The sequence below is a fragment of the Anguilla anguilla genome, chromosome 12, assembly GCF_013347855.1.
Source record: "Anguilla anguilla isolate fAngAng1 chromosome 12, fAngAng1.pri, whole genome shotgun sequence".
In the NCBI taxonomy this organism is placed as follows: domain Eukaryota; kingdom Metazoa; phylum Chordata; class Actinopteri; order Anguilliformes; family Anguillidae; genus Anguilla; species Anguilla anguilla.
The window spans coordinates 17,464,334-17,478,819 of NC_049212.1; the positions used below are offsets into that span (position 1 = coordinate 17,464,334).

Consider the following 14,486-nt stretch of genomic DNA (forward strand, 5'->3'; position numbering starts at 1 on the left):
GCCCTTGCTTACTTTCACAGCACTGCAGCCAGTAGGGCTAACCATGGTCAGATCTTTCAGCTAAATTGACTGAATTTGAATGATCTGCTTGTCGGGAATAGCCATATCCGAATTAAATATCCTAATATTATAAAATGTTGACAAAATGACTCAAATTTAAAACATAGCTTATTTTTATTCAAAATGACAAGTTACTGAAAATAAAAAAACGGTTCTTCAACACAAGTAGTTGGAGGCGATTACAATTTCCTTGGAAATAGTTTTGTAAGAAAGTTTCAATAGGCCTATTTTGAATGACTGAGAGCACTGGCTTTATAATAGCAAGTAACATTAGTGCCTCCACTGTGTTTTGGTTCTATTTCACTTAAAACAACCTTGGTATTACAAAACCAATGGGTATATGTTCAGCGCTTTTATTTTCTGGTCCGAATTACAAAATAAATTTACGTGCCATTGTCTCTCAAATCCAAGGTGCCACTGTGTGGGCGTTGACTGTCACGTGGTTTACACTAGCCACCATGTTAAACGAAATTCGTGAGCGTTCTTCCAGGGATTTATTTCCATGCACCCTGTCGTCTCGAACGTACTTTTCCATTATGCTTTGATTCAGACCTGGAAAAAGGTGTGGTTGCAGTCTGGCTTCAGTGGATGATTCTTGGGGAACGTAACCAAAGTACAGTGGCCTACTTGCATTCTGTACTCCACCGTTTCTCAAAACGGGTCCTAGATTGTTCGGTAGTGATTCTGCTTCGTGATACGGGCCCAGGGCTTTGAACCACTGTGTAATACTCTTATTTAGCCTGCGTGCTTATTTCGGTTTTCAACAATAAATCTGGAACATAATGAAAGGGCATCTTTGGGCAACAGTGTCCTTCTGGAAACTTCAATTCTTGAAGATGGATTGAAACAGTGGGTAATCATTTCACTAGATGTCAACACCACAGTTTGGTGGATGTTTTGAATGGTTGGTTTCCAGTTTGACCTGAATGGGTTTGCTATTCCATACATCGCTGAACTGACTTTCACAGAATATCATTAAATTCTACACACCAGTCCCCTCCCCTCCCCCACATGCATGCACAAGTCTCGTCTCCAGTCTGTTCCAGTCCCCAGTGGTGGAATAAGTTTCCCATTGATCAGGACAGCAGAAAACCTGACCATCTTCCACACAGACTTGAGACATACCATTTCAGACTGCACCCTGGCTCCCTTGACCCTCTTTATCCATCCTGTTTTTGCTCTTCTTTTTAATTTCCTTTTGGTATGATGCTATCAGTATAGCTGTGTGAAGATAAGTTATCTGTATAGTGGTATTTATTTTTAAATCCAATACTTCACCGTTGATTTGTTCAGTAAACTTCACACTTCCTGATTATAAATAGGCCTTCTGCACCTTATTGGTGATGTCATACTTTTCTATTCCTGAGGCTAATGCTGATGTTCTCAAATTAAGCAAGTCGCTCTAGATAACAGCATCTGCCAAGTGTTTGTATAGTAATGTAATGACTTCACTAATACCCCCAATTCAGCTGCAAACAGACCTCTCAATTTCTGCCTGAGTGAGACTGTAGGAAACTGTCATGGGTTTCTCTAGTAGCTTTAAAAAAATCAAGCCTCTGTTTAAACTGCAGTTAAATGAGTGTGTGGTGGCTAGCTCATTCCCTGTTAAACTAGCTGAATTTCTGCTCTTGGCTTCCGTACAGAATGTTCCGGCTTGCCGGCACCAGCCCCACCATTGGACACGCTGCTAAACACGCACACAAACTCGTTCCTGTGGCCCAAGCCGAAACACCGGCAGTCCAAGCAATTTTGGTAATCTTACAGACTGAAGCCCTCTGACCCTGAGATCATGTGACTAGGAACACCACTAAATGCCGCTCAGTGAGTTGGGTAGGAGGAAACTGCTGACAGCTTTTCTTTTGGCATGTATTCTCAGTTAGCAATTTTTAATTTGTCAAAGTGCTGAGTCAGGCTGACAGTGTTCCCCGAATCCCCAAACCACACCCTCCTTTCCTGTCCCCGGAGTGAAATGCAACCCTAGCCCCCACGCTGATACTACAATGTGTTTCCTGTTAGCCCAATACTCTAGCCCCAACTGCCCTAGCTTCCCTTTGCACTGTCCTAACTTTGTGTGTGTGTGAATGAACTCATGTAATGGATGCAGTTAGCAAAGTTAGCAAACTCTGACTCTGGGGGCCTACATCACAATGAGCTTTCCTGCTCTTTTTATGCCAAAAACACTCAGGACTGGGGAGACAAATTGATTTATCCAGCCAGAGTGATGATTGGTTGACCTGAGTGGTGAAAGTGCTCAAGTGGAAAAGAAATAAAATGACTATCAGTTTCTTCTGAATGACCCATTACCCAAGACACACTGGAGACAAGCAGCAAACCATTTTTCAGAAAATTATTATTTTTTAAAACCAGGTTGTCTGTGGTAGCCAACGCAGCTTATCCGTATGTACAGTCCAGGAAATAAATTGTGATTAAATGCCTCCTTTAGCCCTGCAATGCAAATTCATTCCACATTCTTCACGAGATCACACCATGATTCCCACATTTCGTCAATAAAACTATGTTTATAAATAAAACTATTCTTTTTCATAAAACAGCATACAGCACAGCATGTATGAAACTGGATCATATATCACTACATTAGCATTCGCTAATTATCCATAAAAGAACAGATGAACAAAGGAAAATATAAAAAGGAGCAAGATAGGGTTAATGTTGAAATGAGACAAACTATAAATATACAGGATGTTAATGGCAAAATATTGAAGACCATATTCGTTTGCAGAAACAGATTTAAACATTGAGAGAGAGATGGGGCACTGGACTTGCTCAAGGCCGTTCATCCCACACTTTCACAACTGCTCCACTGTGCGCATGTGCGTGAACCCGTGTGCACGAGTGTGTTACTGTGTGCACACGTCTGTTTGCACGTGGATCAGTGGATCTGTTCACACTGCTATGTCCAAGTAAGCCCCTGGACACCCTGTCTTCTGCCAGACAAAAATGGTTGAACTCCATACATTCCAAAATCCCTTCTATGCTGCTGTTGCCATGGCAGCCACCGCAGAAAGTTAGAGCAGAGGAGGACATGCTACATTTTTAGAAAAGAAGAATAAGACAACGCTCTGTATTCACCGTGGTGCTCAGAACGTTTATATGAACTGTATACCTTCACTTGTACCTGTTAAAGACCGAATCTCAGTCTGTATCCAGTAGCATTCTTTCCAATGTAGAGCTCAGGATGGCAAAAGCAGTTCACAGCGCTCACAAATAGCTTGTAAGTACATACAGGCCAGCAGCAGCTTGGTTATAGTTCCATGAAAGCTGTCCTTACACACATGCACACTCTCACACTCTCACACTCTCACACTCTCACACTCTCACACTCTCACACTCTCACACTCCCTCACGCTCTCACTCACTCACTCACTCACTCACTCACTGATCCAGGCATCCTCAGGAGTACAGGAGTCCAACATCTGTGATAGATCAATCTCTCTCTTTCTCTACATTTGCTTTTCATCTCACACTTTCTCTTTTTTCTCTCTCTCTCAATTTTTCTTCACCGACAAATAAAATAAAAATATATGAAGAAGCAATTTCTCTCTCATTTAGGTTATTTTTGATAAATCATTCATTATGGAATTAGTAATTTGTTCTTGATGAATGTCACAGGAAATGGGTCCCACTCCTAACCCCTCTCTTCCTCTTTGTACGCTTTGTGGGGAAAAAAAGCATAAGAAAATAAAACAAAGAGTCTGGCGGTACCTAAGGACAGGAGAGAGGGCACAGGAGAGACAGGAAAACGCTTCTACCTGTGTTCTCTGCGTTCTCTCGCACCAACCACCTGTCACAAGCAAACTGTCTTCTGGGGAAAGGGGAACTAGAGAGACGCTTTGATTTTGGTCTTCTTCACTGAAGAAAGTAGCAGGCATCAACACACCACAGAGAAGGAAAGGAAATGTTACTCTTGTGACCAACCAGCAGCATGTCTCCTTCTCACCCCTCCCCCTCAGTCTATCCCTCCCTTCCTCACATCCTCCCTTTTGCCAGCACCAAGAGGACTTCCAAATGCCTCCGGTGAGACTCGGCACCCTGGTCACCTGACACACATCACATGACATCCACAAAGAACTCGCTGGGGTTTCCCATGGCCATGCGGAAGGACTGGCGCGAGGCTGCGATCTCGGGGGGCACGGAGTCCAGGTCGCGGCTGGGGGGGGAGCCGGGTGGAGCGAGGGGCACGGCGGGGGGTGTCTGAGGCTGGGGGGGCAGGCCGGGGGGGCCGTACGCCAGGCTGTGGGCGGCAGAATGGGTGCTCCGCAGGCTGTGGGTGCTGCGCACGCTGTGTTCGCTAGGGGGCGCTGCGGAGTGCTCGCTGGGGGCCTTCTCCCTCCTGTGCTCGGATTCGCTGCCGCTGCCACCAGATTTGGACTCGGCCCCCCCGGCTCCAGCCTTGGCTTCCCTCTTAGCACCCCCACTGCGATTCGAGCCACTGCTCCCTGGGAAGAGCACAGCAAAGAGAGAGGGAAGGAGAGGAGGAAAGAGAGAGGTGGGGGGGGGGGGGGATCAGTCAGTTTAAACTAACAGATACAGCATTTTAATATCAAGTGTCTTTGTTACCATGTACTGTAATGTACATTGTACCTGGGAACGTTACAGATTTCATTTTACAATGCATCCCCTAAAACTATTTATTAATTGAATCAATAACACAACATATTGACAGTCAACATCGATAATAACAGGTGTGATTAAAAATCTGATCCTGCGGTGACTGTGACATCACTTCCGGTAGAATGTCCGTTATTCTGTTAGTTCCAGGTAGCCTCACCTTCACTGTGTTGGCTGCCAGCACTTCCTCCCCCTGCAGTATGGTTGTAGGGTGGCTCGTGCGGGGTTTGGGGGTTGTAGGGGTGAGGAATGGGATACTGGTAGGGGAAAGCCAGGGGCCAGGGGGACACACCAGGGTGGGGCAGGGGGGCCAAGGTGTCCTGGTCAGAAGCTCCACTGGAGCCATCATGGTCGTGCAAGGAGAGATTAGCCATGTCTGAGAGACAGAGACAAAAAGAGAGAGTGAGGGAAAAAAAGAGGAGGGAAGGGGAGAGGGACAAAGTATGAGGGAGCAGAGAGGAATTGGGTAGAATAAGAGAAGAAAAGGAAAGGGGGAAAAGTTTGGAGTTACCAAGGTTATGTACTGTATAGTGGAGACTTAAATGGAAAAAGAGGGGAGGACATAGCAAGGAAGAAGATTGAGGATGTAATATACCCACAAGTTCATTCCATGACAGAGAGAGAGAGAGAAAGGGAGAGAATGGAGGAGAGAGCAAGAGCCAAAGCAGAGTGGCGAGCATTGTTGGGCTGAATGGCCTGTTCTCGTTGCTATGCTATGTTATGCTATGCCATGTCATGTATAATGCAATTCTATGCTATGCTATGCTATGTTATGCTATGCCATGCTATGCTATATTATGCTATATTATGTTATGTTATGTTAGTGAAAGGGGGAACTAGAATGAGAGAGAAAGAACACAACAGTGACAAATGCAGACAGATGGAGAGATACTCACTTCCACACAAATCCCCAAAAATATAGTAGCACTGCTCAGAGAAGGTGATCTTGTTGACGGTGTGGCGGATGTAGCCGGCCTTCAGCAGGTTGCTGGCGTACTTGCGTGCCTCACGGCGGTCCGTGAAGCCCTCCACTCGATGGTAGAGCCAGTCCACCACGTCAGAGCCTGGGTACACACCCCGTAAACCCACATCACACCACAGCAGGAGGCCAGTAAGCACAACACCCTCAGAGACTAGACCAGAAAACACCCAAGGCATAAGCAGAGGTCGGGGGCAGACTGTACCTATGAAGGCATTGGGGATGGTGATCTTCAACCACATCCTGTCTCGGACCTCAAGTCCCGACTCTGGCGAGGCCATCGCCTTGGCGACTGTTGCCATATCGCTGTGGATGGACAGGTGGATATCGTCGAAGCCTAGTGGAAGGGTTACAACATTCAGACAGATGGATGGACATAGATAACCAGACAGACAGACAGCCATGATCAGCAGCAAAGCAGGAAGTGAAATAAGCACGCATGCAGTGGTTCTGTGGGCGTCTAAAGTAAGTGTGCCTGTATGAATGCGATATGGTGTTGGTTGTGTTCAGTCCAGGTATATGAATATTGCAGTGGTTCCCAACCGCAGGTTTTTGTTTCAAGCCTAATTTGGCACACCTGATTCTACTAATTAGCAGCTGAACGAGATCTCATTAAGCCGTGAAGATCTTGTTGAGCTGTGCTTTGCTGTGGTTCGAGTGAAAACCTACAGGACAGTAGATCTCCTGGAACAAGTTTGGGAACCACTGCAGAAATGTATGGTGTGTTCATGTGTGTTGTATGCTCAGTGTGCGTGCATGTTGTGCAGTGTGTGGGTGCTTGTGCCAGTGTAGCTGTTACTGTAAAAAGCAGGGTGAGTGATGCACTGTTTCCACAGGCCATGTTCAGCTACAGGTCAGACTGCCTGCACAAGCGGCTGTGGTTCCAGATGGAGGACTAGACCTGACTGGCTTTCTGTTTTAGCTGGTTAAATAGCATGAAAAGAGATGAACAAGACACACTGATATGACAGACTACTCTAACCTTTAAGATAATATGTAATTATATTTTATTGTCAAGAATACGCCAGCTACAAAATGTCTTGTATAGCCAAGCACTGAATTTAAACAAGTAAATGAAACAGAAATCAAATCGAAACTGCCATAATGGCTGTATAAATGAAATTCCATGTGTGAGAACACACAGGTGCCAGCACCTCTGTGCCTGACGCACTGAATGCGTCCGAATGTGTTCTCATGTCAGATACGTTTAGAGTTTGTCACACTAGTAGGTGTTAACCTCAGTCCTGCAGGCAGACCCACTGGTAGACTTGGCCTAATAGGAAGCAGGCTTAGGATGGCCGACCAGACTGGGCTAGGGGCTGGAGTGTATGGCAGGGGTGTCAAACTCCGGCCCTGGAGGGCCATAGTGTCTCCAGGTATTTGTGTTATTATTATTATTGTTTCCTTATAATCAGCAGGCAATTAAGCCTTTGAGAACAAGGTGTGTGAACTTTTTAACCAATCAATCACTTGAATTAATGACTTGCACCAAAAACCAGCAGACACTGCGGCCCTCCAGGACTGGAGTTTGACACCCCTGGTGTATGGAGTTCAGTGGGGTGCGGGGGGGGAGGGGGGGGGGGTTAGTAGGCGGGGCTTCAGGGCTGTTTGGTGGCTGGAGTACAGAAAGTCTGACATCACAGAGAACAGGCTTAGGAAGGTCAGGTTTTATTATGTTTGCGAAGAGCAGCTGTGTGGAGTGGTTGGGAGACAGTAAGCATATAACGATCATTTTACACAGGGAAAGCAGTGATGTGGGGAGCAGGGTTGTTGGGGGCAGGGGTCACCACCCTCATCCTCCACAAATGAGTTTCAGAGCTCTTTTAACCAATAAATAACCACGGACGTCCAAAGTTTTACCACTGACGCAACCCATTTGGCCGTGGGGTGCAGGTTTTTTAGGATCCAGGTTCGGGTGAGGGCTGAGGTAGGGTCTGACACTTACGCTCTGTCTCAGGGATGGAGCTGGTGATGGAGGAGCTGGTGGAGGTGATGGTGCTCATTGAAGGGCTCATACCGTACACTGGGTACGCCCCCGTCATGGCCGCGGTGTGGGACACCCACGCAGCAGGGTCAATGGGCCGGATCGGCTCACCTGTGCAAAAACGGGGGGGTTTCCAGCTGTAAAAACTGAACAGTTCATAATTGTACCAACAACCTGGAGTAGAAAGCACACCCACAGACATGGTACACTTACATCTTAAACACTTACTGAAATAATATTAGCATGAAATATTAGGCTTACTTAAGTTTTTTATGTCTATCTTTTTATGGCATCACATTTTGTGTGTTTCTACATATGTACCATCATGTTAAATAAACCAAACCCTAAGGGCAGAGACATCCGAAGATGTCTTTATAATACATCCTCTCCTTACACATTGTTCCTTTCACTTTAGAGTTCCTTAAATTTCTAGGCTACAGGCTTGTATGTTTCACTATTATGTTTGTGTTTTGCGTAACAGCTTAACCCCGAGGTTCTCCTGTGTTGAAAGTGAAAGTCAGCTGTTCTGAGACCTCTTCTCACTACAACTCCCAGCATCACCCAGTCACATCTCTGTCATGGCTGGCTGCTCAGTGTCCCGTTTCCGCAAGCGAAAGTGTATATATAAAGAGCATGAATACAGTGTTTGAATACAGAGCTTAAATACAGAGCATGAATACAGTGTATAAATACAGAGCATGAGTACAATGTAGAAATACTGCATGAATACACTGTAGAAATACTGCATGAATACAGTGTAGAAATACTGTATGAATAGTGTGTAAACACAGAGCATGAACACAGTGTATAAACACAGAGCATGAACACAGTGTATAAACATAGAGCATGAACACAGTGTATAAACACAGAGCATGAACACAGTGTATAAACACAAAGCATGAACAGTGTATAAACACAGAGCATGAACACAGTGTATAAACACAAAGCATGAACAGAGTGTATAAACACAGAGCATGAACAGAGTGTATAAATATGAATACTCACTCCGTGGCAGTGTGAAGCAGCTGCGAGGGTTGGGGTCCCAGCACTTTGCCACTGTTAGAGTGATTGGGCTGTCAACACACACAGCACCAGCGGGTATTACACACCGGCAGCACGGAAAACAAGGACACCTCTTCACACACATTCACGTATGGACATATTCAGCTTCCCGCGTGTGTGTGTGTGTATGTGTGTGTGTGTGTGTGCACGTTTGGGTGTCTGTGTGTGTGTCTGAGTGTGTGTGTGTTTGTGTGCATGCGTGTGTACACTTTAAAATAGGTTTGCTCAGTCGCCATGGTCTTCTTTAGTAGCACAGGGTGTAATATGTATCCTCAGGGCAACATTTAGTAACTGAGTAATATTTTCATTGTTTAAATGAAACCACAATTCAGATCTGCATCTGGCAGCTAATAGCACATGTTTAATCCTATTGTTTTGGCCACGGGCCATCTGTATCAAATGAAGCTTATCTGCATCAAAGTAAGCTTCATTTCAGGCACTCACTCAAAGAATGTGGTCTCTTGTCTAAATGTAAGCAGCTAAAAATCCACAAACGATCTGCGGTTGCCAAAAAATAATAAGTCTTTCAAACATTTCGCCGCTACGCCAAGAACTGAGAGGAATTTACTGCAGCACCAGAAAATATTCAACAGCAATTAGAACCATTCTGATTGCGACTGTGGGGATAAGTACCCAGGAAGTATATAAGCGTACACATTAGCATCTCACACTAGCTCATGAGATGGGACTCTGGTGGGAGTCAGTGTGTGCTGTGAGCTTAGCTCCAGAGCGTTCCCCATCAGCAGCAGGGAACATCTGTGGCTTAATATGCAGCGCGTGTCCTCCTCACCCTGGCTTGTGCACCACCTCCCTCAGCACCCGCACTGCGTCATCGTTGCTCATGTTCTCAAAGTTGATGTCATTCACCTTAAATGAGAGGCAGAGTGGAAAAAGAGAGATATGATCACACAGCTGTTCCCAGTGTGGGTTTGGCTCCTATATTCACACACTTCCATTCTTCCCGAACCCAGTTGCCCCCACCCCCACCCCCCAACCTGCAGCAGCATGTCTCCAGGTTCGATCCGCCCATCAGCGGCCACAGCCCCGCCCTTCATGATGGACCCGATGTAGATGCCCCCATCGCCTCTCTCATTGCTTTGCCCCACGATACTGATGCCAAGAAAGTTATACTTCTCTGCAGACAGAAACAAAAAAGAAGTTTCATTTTCACACAAGGCTTGCTAACTGGATGAATTTCATGCTCAAAGCTCAAACGGAACCTGGTCCTGCTTGCAAAAATATACATGTGCTCTAGCAGTATAAACTTCATAAAGAAATTTCCAGAAAAAGAGTCCCAATTTATATAAACTGTCATAGTTTAAAGATCACTTTCCCATAAAACACGCAGACACTGATAAATGCCCACGAGGTGAGAGGCAGTCAGCTCAATTTGCTGATTGTGAGCTGGCTGCTCCGATGGAGCTGGTTCTGATGGAGCTGGCTCTGATGGAGCTGGCTCTGATGGAGCTGGCTGTGATGGAGCTGGTTCTGATGGAGCTGGCTGTGATGGAGCTGGTTCTGATGGAGCTGGCTCTGATGGAGCTAGCTGCTCTGATGGAGCTGGCTCTGATGGAGCTGGCTCTGATGGAGCTAGCTGCTCTGATGGAGCTGGCTCTGATGGAGCTAGCTGCTCTGATGGAGCTGGCTCTGATGGAGCTGGCTCTGATTGAGCTGGCTGCTCTGATGGAGCTGGTTCTGATGGAGCTGGCTCTGATTAAATGCAGGGCACTGGAAGGGCCTGACGCAGCCGCTGCTGACTGCAGCCCAGGGCCAGCACTGCGCAGATGTTATCTGGAGCACTTTTTTATTTTCTCTTTCTGGGAAACCGTAGCCAAGGACAGCAGGCAAAGTCCAGGCGCTTTCCTCCGCTTGGGCTGCCGCCAGCGTTCTGGGTGAGGACCGGCGGTAGAGCTCCGCCTTCCAGCAGAAAAATGAATCAGCGGCGGCTTTGGCTCCGGGTCAGCAGAGGAGAGGCTGGGAGGACAGGGGCCTGGAATATGTTACTTACAGATTCAGCTTTTACATGGTGCCTGAGCTAATGCCTTTTCTCCTTAATGGAAAGCCCAATCATTCAAACACCGCAAAGCTCATTGTGACCTCATCACCGTCGGCTGGAGGGAGCCCAGACTAGCAGTGTGCTCTGGTCAGAGGAAGACGCTTCGCATGCAGCTCATCAGGCGGACTTGCGGGCTCTTGACAGACCAGTGGGGGCGCCTGACCCGCGACGAGACGCCATCATCCCAGACGACGAGCTGCGTGCCACCCAGCAGGCCTGCCAGCCACAGTCTGCACTGGCACACTCAGAAACAGTGCCTTCACAGCAGAAGCCACCCAGCAGCCCGGATAACCCAACATAAACACCTTGACAACTCAAGCACTGCTACGCCTTGCCCCAAAGCCAGGAGGAACAATCCCTAAACTGAGACTGAATATATAAATACAGCTGCTGCCTCAACTTCTCTCCAACTGCTTTAATTTGTCCACATTGTAGAAAGGTATCTTTGAATTTAAAATAATTTTTTTCCTGGGGCAGGGAGTGAGAAGAACGCAAAGCCTGGACGGATGGACAGACAGGTAGACAGACAGACAGACAGACTTACCCATGTTTAAAGTGACAGTGATGATATTCAGTGACATAGTGGAGTCTGTGATACTGCTGAACGAGGATGACTGGAGAGAGAGAGAGAGAGAGAGAGAGATAGAAAGAGAGGAAGATAGAGAGGAAGACAGGAGGATTGAGGGGTAGAGAGACGGGGGGGATAGAAGGGGGGAAAGCAAGAGTAAGGACACCCAAATACAACAATAAACACTGAGAACAGGATCTTTGTGAGTTGAAGGTGCTGTGTGTGTTTGTGTGTGCATGTCCATGTGCGTGAGCATGAGAGAGAGAGCGATCAGTATGTGCTTTTTGGATCTGCACTCGATAGTCTCACCCTTTCCATGCGCGCCGTTTTAGGTTTCCGTCGGCGACGGCGATGTCGTCTCATGAGTCGTGACGAGCTGCTCTTCTCCGTGGAACTGCTCAACCTGAGGAAGGGTTACATCACCAGTATGACACCTCTCACTGTAGGGCCCAGGAACCCACAGGATTCGCCCCATGAATGCAGTGCACCGTAGCCCATTAGGTACGATTTTGTCCAGGAAACTCTGGTAAACGCCACTCAGACAGTGCTTTCAGTGTTTGGACTGTGTGGATCAGTACCGGTCCGTATTCTGACCACGGGCACTGGGGTGCTGTCTCAGTACCGGTCCGTGTTCTGACCACGGGCACTCGGGTGCTGTCTCAGTACCGGTCCGTGTTCTGACCACGGGCACTCGGGTGCTGTCTCAGTACCGGACCGTGTTCTGACCACGGGCACTCGGGTGCTGTCTCAGTACCGGACCGGGTTCTGACCACGGGCACTGGGGTGCTGTCTCAGTACCGGTCCGTATTCTGACCACGGGCACTGGGGTGCTGTCTCAGTACCGGTCCGTATTCTGACCACGGGCACTGGGGTGCTGTCTCAGTACCGGTCCGTATTCTGACCACGGGCACTCGGGTGCTGTCTCAGTACCGGTCCGTGTTCTGACCGCGGGCACTGGGGTGCTGTCTCAGTACCGGACCGTGTTCTGACCACGGGCACTCTGGTGCTGTCTCAGTACCGGACCGTGTTCTGACCACGGGCACTGGGGTGCTGTCTCAGTACCGGTCCGTATTCTGACCACGGGCACTCGGGTGCTGTCTCAGTACCGGTCCGTATTCTGACCACGGGCACTCGGGTGCTGTCTCAGTACCGGACCATATTCTGACCACGGGCACTCGGGTGCTGTCTCAGTACCGGACCGTGTTCTGACCACGGGCACTCGGGTGCTGTCTCAGTACCGGTCCGTATTCTGACCACGGGCACTGGGGTGCTGTCTCAGTACCGGACCGTGTTCTGACCACGGGCACTCGGGTGCTGTCTCAGTACCGGACCGTGTTCTGACCACGAGCACTGGGGTGCTGTCTCAGTACCGGACCGTGTTCTGACCACGGGCACTCGGGTGCTGTCTCAGTACCGGACCGCGTTCTGACCACGGGCACTCGGGTGCTGTCTCAGTACCGGACCGCGTTCTGACCACGGGCACTGGGGTGCTGTCTCAGTACCGGTCCGTATTCTGACCACGGGCACTCGGGTGCTGTCTCAGTACCGGACCGTGTTCTGACCACGGGCACTCTGGTGCTGTCTCAGTACCGGACCGTGTTCTGACCACGGGCACTGGGGTGCTGTCTCAGTACCGGACCGTGTTCTGACCACGGGCACTCGGGTGCTGTCTCTGTACCGGTCCGGGTTCTGACCACGAGCACTCGGGCTGTGGGGCTCACCGGCTGGTGGACTCATCGTCCTCGGAGTCGAAGAAGCTGGTGGACTCCAGCTCGCTGCTCATGAGGGTGGAGCAGCTCTCGTACCCCGCCAGCTCCGGCCTCCGCTCCGGCCGCAGGTGGCCGTTCACACGGGCTCCTGCGGGGAAGAGGAGGTCAAAGGTCAAACACACCCACACACATACACCTGCAAACACAGACACGGACCACACTGAGGCTCATAAACAAACAGCCATACAGACGCACATTCATTGGGAATGCAGTCCATAATGACAATGACAAATTTTTAATTTAACTTAATGAAACAACAGCATAGCAGAATTAATTTAATCTGCTTTACCTCAGTCTGACTAAATGCAATCTAGGGTGGTGCAGACACCTAAAGACACAGGGAAGCAGACAGACAGACAGGAAGTGAAGGACAAAAACAGGGCAACTCACCATGGTCGCGCGAGTCTTTCTTACGAGGTCTTTCTCTCTCGCGGTCTCTCTCCTTCTCCCTCTCTTTCCGCGGTGAAACCACAGACTCTACCTCCGTCTCATGGCCCACAGTGGCTTGGCCACATGCTGCATTCGCGCTGGAAGGAAAGCAGGGAAAGAAGAGCAATGGTGAGAGAGGGGAGGAAGTCAAACCTTATTTATCAGTCAAAGCATTGAGCCAAAAACGATGACATCGTTCTCCATGCCGCATGGAAACAGGAATGTCAGTTACCAGGACCCAGTCTGACTCAATTCCACTGGAGACAAAACGATTTCACCATGGAGGCTTCACCACTAGAGGGAGCCGATGACACACCATGTACTGTCACTGGGCCAGCACACAGCAGGGATTTCACAGTGTGTACCATTATTCACCACTATTCACACATAGGCAGAGATACTATGTGCGCGTGTGTGAGAGTGAGAGAGAAAGAGAGAGAGCGGCAGAGAGAGACAGAGAGGGAATAAAGCACACAACAGACAGAAGAACCAAAGGGCCAATCATGCCTAGAAACAGTCATATATGCTCACAGAATGATCTGTATACAGCATTTCTGCTTTTGCAATGCAAGTGTTATATTTGTTCTGCTGACAAAGCAAACTGAAATGGGAAAAAGAATGAACTGAGAGCAAAAGGCTGAGAGACACGAGTACTGTACACAGACACAAAGAACAGAAACACAATGAGGCCAACAGCCTAAAGAGATACGCAAAAATGAACAAAAACTATTGCACCTGTCAAAACTGCTTAAGTAACTGATTAAAATCCAACGACGCGTCTCTTGCTTAATTTCACAGCACGTCCACTTATAGTGGGCAATAAAAACTGTGATGCACACACACTGCATAAAACTGAACATGCACACGCACACACACACACGCACATATACATACACACATGCGCATACGCACACACACATACACACACGCACATATACATACACACATGC

General features: G+C 48.1%; 1 protein-coding gene across 2 annotated transcripts in view; it reads right to left on the bottom strand.

Annotated features, from left to right (window-relative positions):
• Positions 1 to 2,392: 2,392 nt before the first annotated feature.
• Positions 2,393 to 14,486, bottom strand: part of LOC118210278 (segment polarity protein dishevelled homolog DVL-3) — a 24,909-nt gene continuing 12,815 nt past the window's right edge. The window contains exons 4-15 of one of the 2 annotated variants that reach the window (XM_035386313.1): positions 13,498 to 13,634; positions 13,060 to 13,195; positions 11,648 to 11,741; positions 11,315 to 11,384; positions 9,710 to 9,849; positions 9,505 to 9,581; positions 8,658 to 8,725; positions 7,686 to 7,763; positions 5,874 to 6,005; positions 5,586 to 5,753; positions 4,850 to 5,065; positions 2,393 to 4,517 (exon numbers count right to left, since the gene is read on the bottom strand). In XM_035386313.1, the coding sequence (XP_035242204.1) occupies positions 4,129 to 4,517; positions 4,850 to 5,065; positions 5,586 to 5,753; positions 5,874 to 6,005; positions 7,686 to 7,763; positions 8,658 to 8,725; positions 9,505 to 9,581; positions 9,710 to 9,849; positions 11,315 to 11,384; positions 11,648 to 11,741; positions 13,060 to 13,195; positions 13,498 to 13,634 (1,705 nt within the window). In that variant the 3' untranslated portion in view covers positions 2,393 to 4,128. Of the gene's footprint in view, positions 4,518 to 4,849; positions 5,066 to 5,585; positions 5,754 to 5,873; positions 6,006 to 7,613; positions 7,764 to 8,657; positions 8,726 to 9,504; positions 9,582 to 9,709; positions 9,850 to 11,314; positions 11,385 to 11,647; positions 11,742 to 13,059; positions 13,196 to 13,497; positions 13,635 to 14,486 lie in introns of both variants that reach the window. The other variant, XM_035386312.1, reaches the window with a different exon arrangement.